Raw genomic sequence first — 21,886 nt, 5'->3', positions numbered from 1 at the left:
ATAACAGGGGGTCTAATAAATATACTCAGGCAAGAAATTAGAAGAAGTTGTACAAGCTGTACTGTATTGTGAATGAAGGCGCTGTAAATGTTCCTGACTGGGAGTTTGGAACCCAACACATATAGAGTACTGTGCAAAAGTCAGAGACCACCTTCGGCTATTAAGAACAAGTTGTTCATTTTTCAGGAGATATTTCTGAAAAGATTAGATATAAGACATTTTACATTTATGGCATTCGGCCGACGCTCTTATCCAGAGCGACTTACAATTTGATCATTTTACACAGGTAGGCGAAGGTAGTGTTAGGAGTCTTGCCCGAGGACTCTTATTGGTATAGTGTAGGGCGCTTGAACCCCCGTCTACAGCATAGAAGGCAGAGATGTAATCCACTACACTATACCAACCATTAGATATAAGATGATCCACTTGTGTAAGGAAAGGATAAGTAAGAAAAAACAGGAAATTCCAAAACTGGAGTTTAAAAAAAGATTAAAAGCTACAGAGAAAATGAGACTCCTAACAACCACCTGCAAGACCTGGTAGACACCAAAACTGTCCCCATCAGATAAACAGAATTTGGAGAAAGAGGAGAAAATCAAGCTGCTTCAGATCTGAAAAGATCCACAGGTGTTTCTGTCCATCCTTCCACTGTGAGAAGACGACTCAACACTAGCCATGTTTTCATGCAGCCTGATAATCCATTAATAATCCGACTAATAGCTCAATCGGAATAGAATACGTCCCTGTATACACCTCAATCAGAATAGGCTAGTCCGATTGAGGCCATTCAGAATACAATTGCTGTCCGGCTGAACGGGGTGGGTAACAGTGTAAATAATCTGATTACAGAAACTGATGTGCAGAGGAGGTGTAGTTTATGCTTTGATCTTCAAAAGGCGGCGGTGGGACGAGCGTCCAGTTTATGTGTCTCAGAACACGACGTCTTCCTCTCGGCCTTCTTTAATAAGTACGTGAAGTATGTTTTCCTGAGTCTGACATAAATTTAAAGTAATTAAAAACTCAAGCACTGCTTACAGCTTCTCGTCACACTCTGACTGGACTCACGTGATGCTGGTTGTCATGGTAACATCTACACTAAGCGGTACTCTGCGCATGCACGTAATTTTGGATCTGATCACTTGTAGTGTGAATGTAAACAGAGATTTTCCATCAGATTGTTGAGTAGAGTGAGCAAATACATCTCAGTCTTAATCTATAATCGGAATGTATTCAATCGGATTGGCAAAATATTTGCATATGAACACAGACACTGAGTCTGAAAGGATGTGTAGACAAAAAAGAAGAACATTTGCAAATCAAACAATGAAGCATCTGGTGTTCTCCAAACAATGGACTGACCACCTCAGAGTCCAGACCTTAACATCGCTGAATGTGTTTGGGATATTTTGGATCATGAGAAGCAGAAAATGCAACCAACTTCTAAGACTGAACTTTGTAGGTGTGGGAAAATATCCCTGCCAAATTCCAGACTTTTGAAAAATATATTTTTTCGTATGTAGATTCCTGTTAAACACATTTTCTGCTTTTTCCTGATCCTGAAAAATGAACAACTTGTGGCTGTTTTGACTAGATATTAAAAAACAAAAATGAAGGGTGTTCAAAGACTTTTGCACAGCACTGTAAACTACTGGCCACTTTTTTAGAAACGCCTGCCTTGTACATCCACTGTGTGAACTTAAAGTGAGTCTATATTAACCTTTGCTGAAACGCTGTGATTGAAATCCTGAATCTTTTAGCGCTTGTGTTTCTAGCAAGGTGGTCTTCTGTTTGATTGGCAGGTGTGTTCATCACTAAGGGAGATGTGGGTGTGGGGACCATAGTCGGGTCAGCTGTCTTCAACATCCTGGTCATCATTGGAGTGTGTGGCATCTTCGCCGGCCAGGTAACTATCTGTTCAATCTGTTCTATAGTGGCTGTTCCACAGTATACATTCAGACACTGTTCAGCCAACTGAAAAGTCTAATTCACACCGCAAGCGTTTCTGATATGTTTTTAGCCACCTGTCTGATGATCAGGATCAGATACGCTTACATTTTTATCAGTGTTTCTATCCATAGATACACACACCTTGCATGTAACAAACATGACCTCTTCCATCCTGCTACATTTCTTTATGCATCAAGTCTATTTTTTAATCTACTGCAATGTTTTGATCGCATTGGCCTCGAGTTGTTGTAGAGACACTACCACACTAATGGTGTCTGGAGGCCTCAGTTATGCCAAGGGTCCTTTTATCTGACGCCAACTGTGCCAAAAACTTGTGATTGTGACTTTGTTGCAGTAAACAGATCTTCTGTTTCTGGCAAAACTGTTTAATTAGAAAAGAAAAGTTGAAAAAGAGAGCTGCTCTATGATGAAACTGAGCTGGAGGCGGTGCATATTAGACGAGTGGTCACTTGCACGTTTTATTGCGCCTATTTTTATATATATATATATGTTAAGATTATCGACCTCTGCAGTCGTGTGTCACTCTGTAGCTGGTATCGTGTCTATTTAGGTCAGTTCTCTACAGGAATAATGAATGGAGTTTTCAAAAAACTCTGCTATAGTTCCCTGTGGTAAACAACAATGTTCCAAAGCCATTTTTTTCCACAAGTTATTTTTCCTAGATCCTCTAAATGATGAGGTTGTTAAAGAGTCAAAATATGAATATTTCCACATGCAAGCTAACAGTTCTGCGCACTTAATGTAACAGGACAGACTCAGTCAGACACTTGCGGTTAAAGGTGAAAAATAGGCTTTACTTGTTTGTCCACAAACCACAATCAAAGTCAAAAATGGTCAGATCCAAAATGAGCAAACAATATACAAACATTCCAGGCAACCGAAATCCAGAAAGGGAACAGGCAAAAGGCAAAGTCGATAAATACAAACAAAGGGTCAGATACAGGGAATAACTCAGAATACGGACAACAGCGCTCAGGAGCTGTACGGATGAAGCACTACCTCACAACTAACTAAGCCTAAAGCCTGTACTTATAAGCTAACTGGATTTTGTCACATGATCAAATACACAGGTGAAAAATATCAATAGTGCAGTGATCTCTGATAGGCGGAAATGTGTGGCCTAGATGTCACATGATCACCCAGGGGGTTCTGGGTATTGGAGTCCTGAGAGTCATGGGTGGAGGGATGCCTGACACTTAAAACTATTTAATAAAACAATTAAGCGAATTTCAACTTGTGAAAATAATACTTAAATAATGCTTTTTTAACTATCTTTTTGATACACTTTTAAAGGGAACTTAAAAGATTTAATATGAATTTAATTATAAACTAAAGAAACTTTAATCAAAAAATGCTGTCCCATGTTTTCATGTCACTACTGAAACACTACTGAGTTTTAGTCCATAGGCAGAGCCTTATTTTAGCCCTGCCCCTGCATTTTAGAGTAGGAAGTGAGACTGCATCCCTGTCCCTCATGGCCACGGGGTAAGTAAATGTGTCCCAAAGCCTGAAAATCAGCTTGGAACATTAAGAATTGTCCCTACCGAAACACATATTTTCTGCAATTAAGTAAACTTTTGTGTGTTTTAATGAAAAATATTATGCTTTCTGTGTGTACAGCTGTTCACAGATGTGTTTGTTACACATGTACTGGCTAGCATAGAGTTCTGATCAAAATGAGCTACAGTTGTCACTACCGAAACAGTCACCACTGAAACATTTGGTAAATTTGCAGTATTGTTGTGATTCTTTTGTTAGTGACGAACACAATTCAGTTAAAGAGTCACTCAAAGCAGAAGGATTTCAGTCTGAAATCCAAGTCAGTTAGAAGTCTTAGATGTGTTTTCGGCTCTGATTTTGAACCAGTGCGGTAAAACGATCCATGTAACAGAGTTGACGTTTAATACTAGGCTTACTTTCATGTGACATCATAGCGAATCAAGCCATTTCATAGAGAAAACCAGCTTAGACCTACAGTTCGTAACAGGCATGATGCCGACTACAGAATGACGTACAACTTCCGAGATCTATAAGAGTGCTTCACTTTTAAAACGTTACGCCTGTGATTTTCTCTCTGACATATGTCAGCTATATTGTTTGTAGTCATTGATGTGCATTTCCCGGCTTGTTGTTTACAGGCTGTGGCGCTTACCTGGTGGTCTCTGTTCAGAGACTCTATCTACTACATCCTCTCCGTTCTGGCCTTAATAATGGTGAGTATGTGTGAGACGTTTGAGTGAGAGAGAAATGTCCTTGGGATTAAGCTGAACAACAGCAATGACAATCAAATGTTATATCCTTCTCAGAATGAAAGCCCTTGGCTAAATACACCATTAAATAAACCTGATGTGAGCAATAAAGAATTTCCATGTGAGCCATTACCAGCGCTCTGACTTACCTATTCAATAATAATAACGCGTTTTATTTTGAGAGCTTTTCATGTCTCACAAGGTCACTGTTATTAGTTCTGTGCCTTCATTTATTTCCCACTCTTGCAGGTCATCTATGATGAGAGGGTTGTGTGGTAAGTCTAATTACAGCCATTCATTACATTCAGATACGAATGAGTGCATCAAACATGCTCTCGTATCAGCTTATTACCTCTGTGCTTTGCTCAGACAGAAGGAGCCTCGCGATGAAATTAGTCATAATCAAAGGCTTATTAAAAGGGAGAGAACTATCAGCCAGCGAACATTTCATTTCCTTTTCTGAACAGAAGTCTTTTTGGGTTTTTTTCTGAAGGTATATTTTAAAAGCAAATGTTATCTGAGCTCAGAGCAGCGGGAGTCTGATTACCTTTTTAAAAGCAAAAAAAGTGATGTTTTTTTTATTTCTGTACTTTAACTTTAAAATTAGTTATTAAAATTAATCTTAAAATTGACATTAACAATAAAACACATAAAATGTCTGCATTTACCATTAATATGGTCATTTTGGGCTGTCCCACCTCATTGACGTTGAACTTCTCTATGGAATATATTCATTAAAATCATTCAGTAAGACTATAAATACAGTGTTATTCATTTCCAAGCAATTTAATGTTAAAACATTTATTATTACCTATTAGTTTACAACCCCATTTCCAAAAAAGTTGGGACACTGTGCAAATGTAAATAAAAACAGAAGTTCAGTGATGTGCAAATCATTTAAAACCTATATTTAATTGAAAAATGGACAAAGACAACATAGCAAATGTTGAAACTGTGAAATGTTATTGTTTTTGAAAAATATATGCCCATTTTGAGTTTGATGCCGGCAACACGTTTCAAAAAAAGTTGAGACAGGAGCATCAAAATACTGGTAAAGTTGTGTAATGCTAAAAAAATCTCACAACTAATTAGCTTAACCGGCAACAGCTCAGTAACATGATTGGGTATAAAGTCCCAGAGAGACTTTCAGAAGTCTGGGGGAGGGGTTCACCACGCCGTCACGATTCTGTAGAGGAAATCACTGCATGGGCTCAGAAACACTTCTGAAAACCACTGTCTGTGAAAACAGTTCATCACTGCATCCACAAATGCAAGTTAAAAGTTAGAAGTCTACCATGCAAAAAAGAAATCATATGTAAACAGGATCCCGAAACTCCGCGTTTGAAATTCTTAATGGAAATCATCCAGCTTGATATCAGCTCACAGTTCAAAAGCCAGCTTCTGTGATGGTATAGCGGTACATGAGTGTACATGGCACGGGTGACGTGCACATCTGTGAGGCACCATCAGTGCTGAACAATATATACTGGTTTTGGAGCAACATATGCTGCCATCCAGACGACGTCTTTTTCAGAGAAGTCCTTGATTATTTCAGCAAGACAATGAAAAAAACACATTCTGTATGTATTACAGCAGCATTGCTCTGTATTAAAAGAGTCTGACCTGTCTGTAGTCCAGGCCAGTCACCCACCGAAAACAACTGGGTATTATGAAATGAAAAATATGACAAAGGAGACCCTGAACTGTTGAGCAGCTGAAATCCAGGATCAAGTAGGAAAACATTTCACTCTCAAAACTACAGCAGTTGGTCTCCTCAGTTTCCAAAGTGTTATTAAAAGACGAGGTCATGAAACACAGTGGTAAACATGCCTCTGTCCAAATTTTTTTGAAACGTGTTGCTGGCATCAAATTCAAGATAGGCTTATATGTTTTAAAAAAAACAGTAAAATTTCTCAGTTTCAACATTTGATACTATTTTATTTATGTGAACTTGAACTCAGAATACTATTGATCTGACTGTGTTTTGATCACTCTTCCAGGTGGGAGTCCATGCTCCTGATCTCCATGTACGGAGTTTACATTCTCATCATGAAGTGAGTAGACACTCCTGTTACTGAGCTCACATTGTGTGATGGGATGCTGTGTATTTCTTCCTGTGGAGTAAACTTGATAGCCTACTTTTAGATGCTTCTTAAAGCAAAGTCAAATTTACACAACTAACCCAGATCAGCCAAGACAATTTTGGGTTTACGAATTTTGTTTTCTTTAGCATAGCGCTAGAGATACGAGGCTGCTGTTGCTAACAAACATTAGAAGTCAGTAGTCACCCAAATTTATTTATTTTCATAAATACAACCACAAAACGTGTCTCAACCTGTTTAAACCACATCCAGGTTTTCATTAAGGTAGTTCGAAAGGTGTGGCGGCACTTCACAGGTCTTGGAGGAAGCTTGCTTTAGTCTTCGTCCTCCTAGTGCTGGTGGTATTCTGTGAGAGGGGGAGTCCTAACTAGTGGGAGGAATTGGAGATGACTAAATTGGAGAGAAAATTGGGGCAAAACAAAAAATCGATTTATCGTGCAGCCCTAATGTTTACATCATATTATGATGCCTCTGGTGATTCCTACCCCTCTTAGAGAGCACTGTGGCACTCTGATCTACTCAGGCGACTCTCCTGTGTGCAGGTTCAACAGTCAGATTGCAGGCTTTGTGGAGATGCGGGTTGGGGCTCCAGGCCGCTGCTGCATCAGAGGAGAGAACCCCAGAAATGAGGAGGCTGCAGAGGAGGGAGCAAACTGCAACACCTCCATGGTGCTTTTGAGAAAAGGTTTGCTCATCTCACACCTTGATGGAGCTCATGATGTTGTATGCAAAATAGGATGGGGCTGGCATCACGTTTATCAATTATTTTGATATCTTCGTCATTTTTTATCATGCAGAGAAATGGAAAAAAAATGTCTGAAGCATTTTTCAAATCTAATTTTATGTGTGTTTTGTGTTTTTTCATATATGTTGATACAGTAAGTCAAAGTGAAAAAGGTGATATGTTACTTTGAGTGGTTCTTTTTAGATGAAACAAACACTCAACAGTCTCTCAGCAACATGTCAAAAACATATGAGGGTTAGGATTAGGTTTTGGGTTGAGTTTAAGGTTAGGGCTAGGATTAGGGCCAGGGTTAGGGTTAGGTTTGGGCACGGATGGTAAGGTTAGGTTTTGAATAATGGAAGTAACATATTAACAACACATCTACTTAATATAAGTAATGTATCAACAGAACATCTACAAGATATTTACTTCAGTGTATTCAGACACTTCGCTACTGCTAGTAATCACTGATATGTTGTTGATGTGTTACTGATACTCTGTTAAGAGTTCATTAATCATCTAAAAAAGACCACTCCAAATAAAGAGTTACCAAAATAATTGTCAGGTCATATAGGTGATGTTGTGATGGTAAACATGTTTTAAAGCGGTGTAGAAAGGCAAAATCAAAAATATTTAAAAACAGCCAGAATAGCCCAGGACTCACAGGTTAATGCAAAGCCATTTAGTGAATTTATCCAGTTTGGTATCAGCGAACAAACTCTTTACAGACTGACTGCTCTCCAGCTAAACTGTATGAGGTGAAATACGTTGTGACGCACAGCATTTGTCTGTTTATTTTAAAGGCTTTCGATTGGCTGCCTTTTTCAAAAAGGTTCTACAAAGAACCATCTACAGCACATTCATGCACATTCTCCATCAATGTGAAGAACCCTTTCATGATGCGAAAAACTCTTTAGTCATGCGAAGGGTTCTTTGAGTGGTCACGGTTCCAGAACCTTTTTCTTTACTAAAGACCCCTTGAAGCACCATCTTTTTTTAAGAGTGTACTGCAGATTTGTGGTCTGGGTTTACTAGTTCAGTAAGCTGTCATGCGCTGAGTGGTGTCACTGTAGTGGCCTCTGAGAGCCTTGAGCCAGAAGGGAAGGGGTATTATTCAAATATCAAATTTGACTGAAATGCCCATCTTTAAAAACTTTCTTTGAACTAATATATAAGTTATAGAGTTATGGAAGTGAGGAACCTAATCATGTTGTAAGTCCTGTAGAGTTTAAGGGTTAATAATTAGAGATAAAAATTATAGTTTACAAGATATTCCCTTATTTACTGTAGCTGCTCATGCTGGCTGTTCTCTTCAGCCCAGTTTGTATTAATGTTATAAGAAATGCCGTTTTGATGAAGTCACGTCATTAATCTGCCGTTTCTGCGGTTCTGGCGAGGGACTCCACGCTGTTGCTGTAACTTTGCTTTTCCTAATTTAGTGTGAGCCGCTGTGTGTTTGTGTTCCTGTGTCAGTCTGTTCGTATGTTTTGTGTCTGTGTGTGTTTGGAGCTGTCATCGCGCTGCTTGGCCAGTGTTTTGTGTAACAGTCACATTGTTATCTGTGATGGTCTCAGTCTGTTTGAGGAGGACAGTTTTGGAGCTCTGGCAGCACAACGTTTATGTCAGTGTTTAATATTTCAGACAGAAACTTCAACACTTCTCTTTACTCTGCTTTGAGATCAGCAAAACTAGTGGCAGACTTCAAAAGGAGAAATACTTCTTGGGGCTTATGTCAGGTCAGCCTGACACAGGGCAGATTTTGTGTTCAAACAGGAGTAATATCTTTCTGTGCTGATCTTAGTTCAGTTCAGCAAACTGTTTATTGCAGTGGTGAACCATAACTGACAGGCTCATGTCTACAATAATGGAAACTTCTGCTTCTCCTCTATGGGGTTTCTAATACTTTGTTAGCACTGTGCTAATGATGGTACACATTAGGGCTGGGCAAGATGATAATATATATCTTGATACATTATGTCACAATACAATATAATATGTTTTTCTGAACATATCGTGGATTTCATCAGTACCTATATAACACTGACAACTGCATGTTTCATTATAAGGAGAACAAAATTAGTCCCATTTTAGTGGTGTTGGTTTTCATGCAACACAGTATGCTGAATACTATTTTGATAGTATTTTTAAAGATGTACACCACTGGTTCTTTTTTCTTTTTCTCTTTTTTTCTCAGTTCCAACTGATCAGATGTCTAAAATAATAAATAACTTTGTGGATCGTGACAATTGCATGAAGTATCACAATATTATATTTTCGCCATATCGCCAACCTTTAGCACACATGGCCATTCTAGACTTAACATGGACATTCAAAGCTTGTAAAAGACCTTCAGATAATTTTGCTTTATGTAGTAGTTTTACAGTGACTCAGCAAAGAGCTCTGACATAGAGCTGCCACTGTTTTCTTTTCCTAGCGGACTGAAATTTGGTTAGACTGCAGTCCATATTCAACTTCAGTGATGCACCTGTTCCAAGGGTTGACAACCCACATGTTAAGAAGAGCCACAACATTTTATGTCCATTTTATTTTTTACTATCTAGGCTGTAAATATGTCTCAGTATGTGCTAACGTACTAAAATATAATATAAATGAAAATGCAGACTTACTTTGCTCTGCTTTAAGCTTTAGCTCAGATTTTCTCACATCTCCAGCAGGATACTTTTCCACAAAAGTAGAATAGTTTCTTGTAAAAACAAAAATCTCAACGTTAGATTTTTCATGAGGCTGAAGTCGCTTCTCATTCGCCAGCTTCTTGTTCAAATTTTCCTGTTCCACCTTACATGGTGCCAGAATGTAACTCCACCATATAAGGTGGAGAGCTTATAAATGCAAATGAGTCTGTTTGTCTCCAAATTATCGATGTTCGTCTTAAATCTTACTTTTTGTCTTTTTGTTAGCTGCTAGCTAGACGAGATTACTGTCTGCATTGCTATGGTGACCAGCAGTCTGTGTGCCGACCTTCAGTGTTAATTAGCAGATATAGACTACATTAACTCCAGTGTTTAAGACCATTTAGCGTTAAAACTGTGTTGAACAATCAGCAGAGCTTTATTTTACTGCAAAGGAGGATTATTTTTTTTCACCTAAAAATCTAGTTCTGCTGTGGAACCGCAACAGGGCTGTAAAAGAGCCGCATGTTGCTGACCCCTGATCTAGAACTTCCAGAAGGCCTAGAGTGACATTTTTCCTCATGAAGTTGGTTCCTTTCATTGGAAATCAAATTGTGAAGATTGATTCTACTATCCTAACCAATTGGAGAGCTCACTTGATTCTATCTACTTAGATACCACAAGACCAGTTCCCTCCTGGACATTTCAAGTTTTTAACATTTTTGTTTCCAGCCAAAATATAACTAAAACATAGAGGTGTTTTATTCAGTTCCCAGAAATCAATGGGACTTTCTTCTAGTCCTTCTAGTCCTGGAAGGCCTTCATGGTTCCCTGTTGTTTTATGGCAATGCTCTTTTGCTCTGATCTCAGGCCAGATATTTTTTTCAGTGTGAATAATATTTCTCTGTGCTGATCTGGTTTCAGTCTCTCTTACTCACCCAGTGCTTTCCGTATGAGTAATGCCTCTCTGGTCTGATCTCAGGTCAGCCTAGTGCGGGGCAGCAGGAGTCTCCAGCAGTGATGGTGGATGAGCTGCTGATCCTCAGGCCACACCAGCTCTCCTTCCCAGAGGCAGGACTGCGCATTATGATTACGCCGCACTTCTCACCCCGCACTCGTCTCAGCATGGCCGGCCGCATGCTCATCAGTGAGGTGGGCGACGCTGTAGGACAGAACACACTCGGGATAGAACAGAGGTGCCCACAGCTGGGCCTGGTGGTCTACCACCATGCGGAGTTTAGTTACATTTCCGATCTGACACATCTGACACAGTTATGTAAGGCCTTCTGGAGCATCTGGATGTTAGATCCAGAGTGGTAGATCACCAGGACCAAACTAGGGATGGGTCGGAATCTTTGAATACTCGAGAACTATTCTCACATAGTTCTCACAATAGTTCTATAATACTTGCAGGGTTTAAATACAAGCAAGATTCTGTTGAATGAAAATTAATTAAAATTACAGCCTTGCATTTTTTAGTTTCCAATAATCATAAGCTTTCTCTGAAGGCCTCACAGCTGTTATAATAGATGCTAACGTTCTCAATTTGGTGCAGTTGAAGAGCCATGCATCATGATGCATCAGTGCATTCTTACACCCCTCGTACCCAGACAAGACTGTTGCACTCTGTGCTGGTGTACATGATATTAAACTGCTCAGGATCACTGCATCTGCATTGTTACCTTGTGAATTATAACTGATGTAAATTCAGAAAGAAAATACCCTCAAGCAGTTTTCTTCGCTGTTCGGTATCAGGTGTAAATGAAGTATTTATTCAGTCTCAGTCTTTGTTTTGTGTCTCTTTGTTGTTCAGAGACAGAGACTGATCAGGGAGTCTGGGCAGGGGAGCAGCCCAGTGAAGTCGTTCGGCTCCGGAGGGATCGAGAATGGAGGGAGTGTGGAGAGACCTCTGGAAGATGGAGCGAGGATGGACAGAGATGGAGGCGTGAAAGCAGCAGACAACCCTCAGCCTGAGGAAGAGGATGATGGAGACGAAGTCTTCAGACCTCTCCATGTGCCAGGTGAGTGCAGGCCTTGATATTATAGCCTAGTTAGTATAGATCTTTTTGGTCAGGGGTGTGTTTTCTTAGTAACTGTTACTTTTTCAACTCAAGTTTTGCTTTTTTCGGTCAGAGAAGGTTTTGACAAATTCTGGTTTGAAAAATAATGTTTCGTCTGATGCACCAATTAGTGCATATTTGACTGTGTGTATATTTTTATATTATATTAAAATTCACAATTATCCAATTAAATAATTGATTAAAACTAAAATGTATGTTCTTAATTTATTTATCTTAGTGAGTAATTTTCATTTGAATGGTATCTGCAGGTCATTATAAAACCGTGTTTAGCAGATTCTTCAGAAGAGGGAGCTATTAGTCACTGAATTAGTGAAAACCCACACCAGCAGGATCTTATGAATGCACATATGTTTGTAGTTATAAATTGTATAAATAAAAAGTAAAATGGTTCACTGTCACATATTGTAAAGGGTTTTGTTTAAATAGGTTGGGGGCCTAGGCTGAACAGCAAACAGGCTAACAGGCTACTTTAGTAATCTTTAGCAATATTCAGAGTTAAGCTGTACTGAAACTGCGACATACAAAGTAAAGAATGTGCCACTTGAATGTCTCTTACAAGCTTCTAATGCTTTAAATGTCCATGTTTACGCAGAGCTGGCCAAAGTAATATTAAACCCTGTGCTAACATAATACTGAAATTCCCATAAAAACACTGGCAGAAATTAGCATTATCCTAGCGGTGCTCTGGGTACTAAAAAATATTAAATTTATTATTAAATTTACTTAAATACATACATACATCATCTAAACCGCTTATCCTTCTGGGTCGCTGGAGCCTATCCCAGCTGTCATTGGGCAGAAGGCAGGATACACCCTGGACAGGTCGCCAGTCCATCGCAGGGCAGACAGACAGACATTCACATGCACACACACATTCACACCTAGGGGCAATTCAGCATGTCCAATCAGCCTGACTGCATGTTTTTGGACTGTGGGAGGAAACCGGAGTACCCGGAGGAAACCCACGTAGACACGGGGAGAACAGGCAAACTCCACACAGAAATGACCCCGGTCACCCGGCCGGGAATTGAACCCAGGCCATTCTTGCTGTGAGGCAACAGCGCTACCCACTGCGCCACCGTGCTGCCCTACTTAAATACAGCAAGATAATATGCACAGCTAAGTTCATTAAAGATTTTCCCAGATTTCTCAGAGTAGCACTGAAATACTTAAAAAGCAATAAGTTGATTTTGTTGACAAACGCAGATACCCTGATATCTGAAATGATCTTACCACTCTCTCTCACATTAAGACACAGATGACTTGCACACATGTTTATATGCATATGTGTGTGTATTTCTAGACACTTCTTGTTTATATATTTTTAAATATGTCTATTGTGTGCATGTTTCTCCAGCTGGTTGTGCAGCTCGTGTTAAGTGGGTAGTGTCATGGCCGCTGGGTCTACTGCTGTACTACACAGTGCCCAACTGTATTCTGCCACGCTGGCATCGCTGGTTCATGGTCACCTTCATCAGCTCCACACTCTGGATCGCCATCTTCTCTTATCTGATGGTCTGGATGGTAAGATTGCTTCAGTTATTAAAAATGTAATATGCAGTACTGACTTTTTACTGACTTGAACTTTAGATCCTTTTGCCTGGAGTGACCCTACAGTTTAATTATGTTTATTTTATTAAAACGACTTAAGTGAGTCATAATCACTTAAGTCGTCTTTAACTGTTGTTAATGTTTAGCATCAGTAATAACACTTTGGCTTTACTGAACTTGAGTGAAGGTCAGTAATTATAAATGCTGTTTTGCTTATACATCACTGTTATTTGTCTTTCCCTATAGGTCACCATCATCAGTTATACTCTGGACATCCCTGACTATATCATGGGCATCACATTTTTGGCAGCAGGCACCAGTGTACCAGACTGCATGGCGAGCCTCATCGTAGCCCGCCAAGGTACGTGACTAACTCTCTCTTTTGTGTCTTCCTCCATTTACAAGTAGACAGGGCATCCTTTTATGCTATTTTATTGCTAATAATACAAAAGCTATGGTTTGGCTAAGTTTAGACAAGGAGTCACATGTGGTTCTTTTCATTTGTCTCATTTTTCATGAGTTGGAAATGTAGCCATTCCTGAAATGATCTCATGCTCATAGCTTGTCCAAACACACTAATTAGATAAATGAAAAAAAGCGGCCAAAGAAATGAGAAAATCATGTTTGAATATTATACAGTACAGCTTTGTATCTAAAGCCTACAGCAAAGGAAGATGAAATGCTCAGTGATGAATGGAGAGTGACAGTGTGTATTCCCTCTATCTGCCTGTGTCAGGTATGGGAGACATGGCGGTATCTAACTCCATAGGCAGCAACATCTTCGACATCTTGCTGGGTCTGGGCTTCCCCTGGGCGCTCAGAACGCTGGTGGTGTCCCACGGAACATCAGTGAGCACTTTTTCTCTCTTTCTCTCAAATTTCCCTGCTTTGAAAGTTTGAAGTAATGTGTAAACAATCTTTAGCCACGTTTACGAGCAGCCTAATAATCTGTTAATAATCCGACTAATAGCTCAGTTTAAATAAAATACGTCCATGTACACATCTCAACCGGACTACACTAGTCTGATTGAGGCCATTCGAAATACAATTTCTATTCGATTGAATGAGGTGGGTAATCCTGTAAATAAGCTGTTAAATAGAAGAATAATATCAGTGTAAACGCCTGTATCTGATTACATTCCCAATCGGAAAGTTTAAGTCCGTTCTGATCATGTGCGTCATGTCATAGCGAAAGTTTATAAGTTGAACATGGCGGAGCAGAAACTGGTCTGCAAAGGAGATGAAGTTTATGCTCTGATCTTTAAAAGACGGCGGTGGGACGGGCGTCCATCTTATGTGTCTCAGAACACGACGTCTTTCTCTCGGCCGTCTTTAATACAGACACGTGAAGGACGTTTTCCTGAGTCTGACATCATTTTAAAGCAGTTAAAAACAAGCACTGCTCACTGCTGCTCATCTCACTCTGACTGGAATCACATGATGCTCGTTGTCATGGTAACATCTACACTAAGTGGTGCTACACGCATGCGCATAATTTTGGATCAGATTACTTGTAGTGTGCATGTAAACAGAGATTTTCCATCAGACTGTTGAGTAGAGTGAGCAAATAAACACATCAGTCTTAATCTATAATCGTATTGTATTTAACTGGATTGGCCAAAATCTTTGCATGTAAACACATCCAATGTTTCTGTGATGTCATAAGAACCCAACACATGTACATATCCACCCATTCAGCATACAGCAGTTTAGTCCCTTGCATTCATACCTGAGTTCTAAGGAGTGCTTTTTGAATGAGGCACAATACAAAGGAGCCAATCAGAAGAGAGGTCATTTATCATATATCAGTCTTAAAGGTACAGTAACAAAAACAGCGTTTTAATTCTAAGGGATAATGAGAGGTTGGAAAATGTATGTAAAAATGAATTATACCCTTTTTTGGTACATAAAAGCACACAAATGTTATAAAAGGACATTAAGGGAAATAATAAAATACAAAATTAAATAGCAGATTGAGTTTACTGATGTTATGTCACCCAAGCTATTTTATAGAAAAAAGGAAATTAAACAATATTACATGATTACAGTACATTTCCTGTATTTTGACAGTGACCGTTTTTTTGCTTTGTTCTCAAGCATACTGGATTTGAAATGAAAAAAGGATGATGTTAGAGAGGTTGAAGTCTACCCAGTCCTAATTGAGGGGAGTTATATCTGTATTGGATCAAAACAAATCACTATATTTAGTGAATACAGGTTTAGGTTCAGTTAAAGTTAGCATTAAATAAGCACTTCAGACCTGTTTTGAGCATTTTCACATCTGAGGTTTATTTTTAGCTCCAAAGCTGTCTTTTCTCTTCTGGTTGAGTGTAAAATCTGTTTTAAAGCACAGGTGTGGTCAAAAATCTGCTTTAAAGTCGTGGTCTGTGGTTCGCTTCAGGTGAACCCTGAAGCGGTCAGCAGTGTATCTGAAAGCCAAGAAATTTCATCAGTGGGGGAGCCCTATTTTTTCCATGGTTGTCTCCAATGTGGGAACAGTATTGTTCAGTTTAGGTGGCATTAAATGGAGTTCTCAGCACTGATATCATGACAATGTGATTAAAGCTAAAAGCCCACCTGCTAATGACTTAATTAAGTCAGTTAATTTAGTTAATTTACTTAATTTTGTCATTTATTTGATTTAGTCAGTTCAGTTTAACGTTTGTCAGCTTTGGCATCAACATTAAATCAGAATATCATCTAATCCTTACCTGACAAAGATGGGAGTCAAGCTAAATCTTGTAAACTAGTAAAACGAACTGTAGTAAACAGTGATGCCCCCTATCTAACATCTAGAACCCTCCTTGTCCTTTTTAACTATATGCTCGGAGCAGCTGCCTCCTGTTTTGGACAGGGTGCTGTTAGAGACTGTCGTGGATGCAGGCTGAACAGAAAACTCTGCGGCTGTATTTAGGCTGTACTATGCAGTTTCATTACTATGGCCTTTATTTTAGCTTTACGCTAGGATTGGTGGGGTTCGTTTGCCGCTCACTTAAACCAAAGTTGCTGGTGCTCCATCCTGGTCCAGTTTAACCCCTGCTGAAAGCTGTCTGCTCTCAGCACAGCTAATAACGTGATTGGTTTACACCTCAATCTCCGTTTCCAGTGTAGGAATGGCATGGAAAGGAACACTGTGGTCTGTGGAGGAGATGGAACATGGTGCAAACGTTCTCAAGTGAAAATGGCTCTTTTTTGGCTGGCAGGCTTGCACTCAGTGATGTGTAACAGCCACTAGTAACGGTACAGACTTATATACTAATTGAACAAGTCTGTGCTGGTTACATACTCAGTGCTGCAGACAGGTATCGTGCCTGTGCGAAAGCTGCCTTTGTACATTTTAGGATGTCCTCTGACCACAGCATCAGGATTCACACACCAGAAAAAAATGACTTTTTTGGGAAAAACACATTTGTAAAAACGTGTCTCAGCTCTCGTTTATCAGATATACGAATGGCCTCAAAATGACAAAATGGCTTCAGTGAAGAAGCAATCAGGCTAAAGCTAAGCAGCTACACACTCTGGGGCAGTAACGAAACAATTTCGCTGTTTCTTACTAGAATAAACACAGTTTTGTGGTAAAATTAGAGACAACATCATACTACATGCGCTTTTATTATGTTTTTTTATCGGACAAGGATTAAGCTTCGACTCACATGCTGTCACTGTGTTTGCTCCTGTGTCCACTTCAGAGCCAGTAAATTACTGGAAAAAGATGTAAAGCTAATAAATCAAGTCTCCCTTCACCTTAAGTCTGATTTAACCGTATATCTCGGTTATTTCACCTTAAGTCTGATTTAACCGTATATCTCGGTTATTTCACCTTAAGTCTGATTTAACCGTATATCTCGGTTATTTTTCACACTATTACTTGAATAAGAGGACTCTAAGTAGCAGAGGCCTAACTGCAAACATTCCTGCATGCCTCCAGTAAGCACTGTCCATCGTCGTTCGAATGTTGGTACCAAAAAGAATAAAATAGGAAAGCATAACGATGTCAAAATCACATCTTTGCCAGAATCTTTGCTTAAAAAATGATTGCCATCTGTCAAATGATTAGACTTAACCAATATTTCATGGAGAAAAACTTTGCAATATAGGGATGAAAAAAAACACCTTACAAAAAACGTGATTGCAAACGTGATGGCGTGTCCAGTAATTTCTTCCACGGTTTGGAAGAAATTCTCCTGTTGGAAAACAAACCTGCGATCTCACTCAAACGGGCCCAGAATCTGTACTGGTTGCGGACGTGTTTGTGCCACGTGTGAAAACGTCCTTAGTCATTGTTCCATTTCAAAATTTGGGGCGCTGTCCAAACTGCATTATGTTTAGCCCCTTCATCTCCATGGTCCATATTTGGATCCACTCTTCAGTTCCTCACTCATATAACTACATTACTTTTCCTTTTCTAATAGTTACTGAATCATTCATAGTAGCTACTGACGCATTTAAACACATCCAGAATTTAAAGGGTTAATATGCCATTTCAGGAGCAAAGATAGTTATGCAAGCCTTTCTATTTATATTCTGCTGTCACTGATTCTTTCCATGTCTTGTCAGGTGTTCATCAACAATAAAGGCCTGGTGTACTCAGTTATCCTGCTGCTAGCCTCTGTCTTCCTCACAGTGAGTGTCTTTACCCCACAAACCCTCTCACTCTCACACACGTCAACAAATCAAAGCCTCCATTTTGCTAAAGACAGATTCACTATATGGCCAAAAGTATGTGGACGCCTGACCATCACATCTATATGAGTGCTGTGAGTTTGTATCGTCTACTGCTTTGTGGCTCAGCTGTTGTTGCTGCTTCTGTGTACTTCTGTTTCACAGTAATAGCACTTACAGTTGTCCGGGGCAGATCTAGCAGGACAGAAACTTCACAAACTGACTTACGGCAGTACGACAGTGTTTTAGGGCCACGGTTAATAAAAATAAAAATAGTAGACTCCGAGAAAAAAGTCGTAATATTTTGAGAAAAAGTCATAATATTTCGAGAAAGAAAGTTGTAATATTTGGAGGATAAAGTGGCCTAACTGTAGGGGGGCTGCCATAACGCATTGGGGTCTCGGTTACTGTACTGGCACCAGAACTCCGCTCACTCCTGTCTATTTGTTGATCGATCATTTTGATCATCATTCTCACCGTGTGAAACTTCATGCCCTCTTTGAATGGCACAGAGATGTAGCCACAGATAGCTGTGCAGACGACCCTGCCTGCGATTCTCCTTCAACAAAACAGACAGACAGTTTCCTCCGAGTCCGTCTGGCTCTTTATGATAAATAAACACAGTTTCCTGCTCAGCCGTTTCAGCCGTTTCTTATACTAATAACAGGCTGGTGCTGATGTGCCAGGAGAGACAGGGAGACTGAGTATTTCTTTATGGGTGAAATCGATATGAAAGTATAACTCCACCAACACCCCTCATTTCAACACGAGGAGGTGCTGCCTTCCCTTTGCAAAGCCTTTGGCCACAATATTGCGACCTTTCCTGGTATTAATGCCACTTTAATGTCGTAATTCTAAAACTTTTTTTCTCGAAATATTATGACTTTATTCTCGAAATATTATGACTTTATTCTCAAAGTCTACTATTTTTATTAACAGTGGCCCTAAAACGCCGTCGTATGGCAGAGGCGGCATCCTATGACAGTGCCATGTTTAAAGTCTCTGAGCTCTTCAGTACGACCCATTCTGCTGCTAGTGTTTGTCTATGGAGATTGCATGGCTACGTGCTTGATTTTATACACACATCTCTTTTGGCCATATAGTGTCCACCACATGTCCACAACAAAGAAAAACACTAAACAGTTCAGGCAGAAAGATCAAAATTGATCAGTAAGGCTTATAAGCTATAGTCCCCTATCCACACAAATCCATTGATAATAATCGTTTGCTGAACAGGTCTTGGTTCTGCTGAAAACTCATTCTGTTGATTCTTCAAGAAATGTCTAAGACCTTGTCAAGTATGCCAGCTATGCCTATAAGAGGGTTGCTACAAGTTGCCAAAACAATCCTGTCTATGTTTTACCCACACAGATGCAACTGACCACCTAATTTACACAACGGTCATGCTTTTTAAGTATTTCTAGGTGACTTAAGATTAAAAAAATTAAAACTGTGCACTTTTTGGAGCAACCTTTGGGTTCCATTGGCCAGTAGGTGCACCTGGGCAGTCACCCAGGTCACCCATATCATAGATCTGCCCATTCTTGTTACTTTTGTAAAATAAATAGTTGTGTGTATGCATATTGAGTTGTGTTTTGTGTATCAGGTCCTGAGTGTTCACCTGAATGGCTGGAAGCTGGATCGGCGATTGGGTCTGGGCCTCATGCTGCTCTACTCCATCTTCCTCCTCTGCTCCATCCTCTTCGGCCAGCTTTAGAGCCAGCGACCTGATCCACGTCCAAATCCATCCTTCAAACCGCTTCATTTCATCATTTGAGTTGATTCATTTCGTGTGGTTTACACTGGATACTGTCATTCATTACCTGAACTGAACCTGAGGCCATCGGTTCCAGAGACAGCGGAGGAGAAGACTTCTTAAAAACAGAAACTGAATGAAGGAGATGGAATAACCATTCAGACAGACAACTGCAGTGAGCCCACCGTCAGTCCAAACACAGAACGGTTCACACAGCTTCACAGAAAGCTGCACAGATGGTTGAGTGAAAACACTTCCTCCTCATCCATGAAACCTGTGGTGCTTACCTTCGAGAAGGGGTTGCAGTACTCAAGGCTGTCAGAGTCTACTGACCACACAGAAGTTGCATCGCTTCTAAACACTAAAAACATGTCATCTTGTGGCCACTTCAGCAGATTTACAGTACATAGCAAGATAGGATTATGCAGCACTGTGCAAAAGTCAGAGACCACCTGTTTGTTTGTTTGTTTAATTTCCAGTCAAAATGGACATTAAGTACAAGTTATTCATTTGTTGGTGTCACCAAAACTGACCCAATCAGATTTAAAGCTTTCATCTTTAAGAGGAGAAAATCAAGGTGCTTCAGATCTGAAAACATCCACAGGTGTTTCTGTCCATCCTTCCACTGTGAGAAGATGACTCAGCGCTGTGGGTCTGAAAGGATGTGTAGCTGTAAAGAAGACAGAGAAAAATAAATAGAAAAGAACATTTGCACTAGAAAAACCCAAACAGGACCTCCGAGATATGGGAGGTTTCCAGACTGATGAGTTAATTTGTGTTTGGGATTGTTGGATCACAAAATGCAGAAAATGTAACCAAGTCCTAAGACTGAACTTTGTAGGTGTGGAAAAATGTCCCTGCAGAATCACTGAAGAAACTGAAAGCGAGTCTCCTGAAAAGAACGGAAGCTGTAATAAAGGCCAAGAGTGACACTAAATTTGGGCAAATTGGTACCACTTTAGAAAGAGACTACACTCTTAAGAAAAAAAGGGTTCTTTGGCTTATAACAATAGTGGAACCCTTTTTGGTGCTATATAGAACCATCTACAGCACATTCTCCATCAATCTGAAGAACCATTTCATGATGCACAGAAGCAGAACCAGAGTGTTCATGGTTCTATATAGAACCATTTTCTTTAATAAAGAATGCTAAACCAATCATCCTCTTTAAGAGTGTAAAAAGGGTTTATGGATGCTTTAAAATGAGTTTATCAATGGTTACTACATTAATAATCAGTTATAAGACAGTAATAAAAAGGTGAGCTATTATATCTGATGAATATGAATGTAATGCTGTGAAACTGTAATGCTGACAGTTTATTGCTGACTGATGGAGTAGATAAGTAGATAGGTAACATCAGTAAAGATCAAAATCTGAGTATAAATGATGTGCATTCACTATTAGGCAAACAAGAGGTCATTGTTTCCCTTTTTATTTGTGTTGTAACTGCTTATTAATGATTATAAGGTGCTTATAACCTACTTAATAACCATTAACCCCTTACCAAACCATGGGCCCGCTGGCAGGCCCAGAGTGTTATTACACACTTCTATAACCTAGGAATAGCTCTATTAGTTTGCATTGACGTCCCTGTAGTTAATGACGAATAAGTTCTTAGTATATAATAAGTCTGGATTGTTAAGGGGTTAATAAACTCATTTTAAACCGTTCATAAACACTTTATAATAAAGTGTTTATGAATGGTGAACCCACATTTATTAATAATGTTAAACCTCAGATTTTGATCTTTACTGATATTACTTTGTCTTCTCCGTCAGTCAGGATTTAACGGTCAGCTTCCTCACATATTCATATTCATTAACCCCTTAAATGGCCAGGGACCAGTGTGTTATTACACATTTCAATAACCTAAGAATAGTTCAGCCAGTTCACATTGAAGTCCCTGTAGTTACTGAATAATAAGCCTTAGTATGTAGTAAGACTGGGATTTAAGAAATTAAATATAACAGCTCACGTTTTTATTAATGTGTTATAACTGCTTATTAATGATTCTGAAAGTGTTTATGACCTATAACTGTTAATGAAGTCATTTTAAACCATTCATAAACCCTTTATAAAGGTAGTCTTATTCTGCACTGGTAACGACAAATTTAATATAAAGTTTAGTTGTGTAATTTTCTGTTAACTTTTGTTTTCTGCTT

At 39.4% G+C, this 21,886-nt stretch overlaps 1 protein-coding gene across 1 annotated transcript in view; it reads left to right on the top strand.

Annotated features, from left to right (window-relative positions):
- Positions 1-20,791, top strand: part of LOC118814799 (sodium/potassium/calcium exchanger 3) — a 62,568-nt gene extending 41,777 nt beyond the window's left edge. Inside the window, exons 6-17 of the mRNA XM_036580584.1 lie at positions 1,800-1,903; positions 4,107-4,181; positions 4,467-4,492; positions 6,218-6,271; positions 6,862-7,004; positions 10,656-10,825; positions 11,487-11,694; positions 13,112-13,278; positions 13,552-13,666; positions 14,042-14,154; positions 17,863-17,928; positions 19,574-20,791. Coding sequence (XP_036436477.1) covers positions 1,800-1,903; positions 4,107-4,181; positions 4,467-4,492; positions 6,218-6,271; positions 6,862-7,004; positions 10,656-10,825; positions 11,487-11,694; positions 13,112-13,278; positions 13,552-13,666; positions 14,042-14,154; positions 17,863-17,928; positions 19,574-19,684 — 1,352 coding nt within the window. The 3' untranslated portion in view covers positions 19,685-20,791. The remainder of the gene's footprint in view (positions 1-1,799; positions 1,904-4,106; positions 4,182-4,466; positions 4,493-6,217; positions 6,272-6,861; positions 7,005-10,655; positions 10,826-11,486; positions 11,695-13,111; positions 13,279-13,551; positions 13,667-14,041; positions 14,155-17,862; positions 17,929-19,573) is intronic.
- Positions 20,792-21,886: the final 1,095 nt, after the last annotated feature.

The sequence above is a fragment of the Colossoma macropomum genome, unplaced genomic scaffold (genome assembly GCF_904425465.1).
Source record: "Colossoma macropomum unplaced genomic scaffold, Colossoma_macropomum, whole genome shotgun sequence".
Lineage (NCBI taxonomy): Eukaryota > Metazoa > Chordata > Actinopteri > Characiformes > Serrasalmidae > Colossoma > Colossoma macropomum.
The sequence above is the reverse complement of the archived record's forward strand: the minus strand, read 5'-3'. Positions and strand labels throughout refer to the sequence as shown.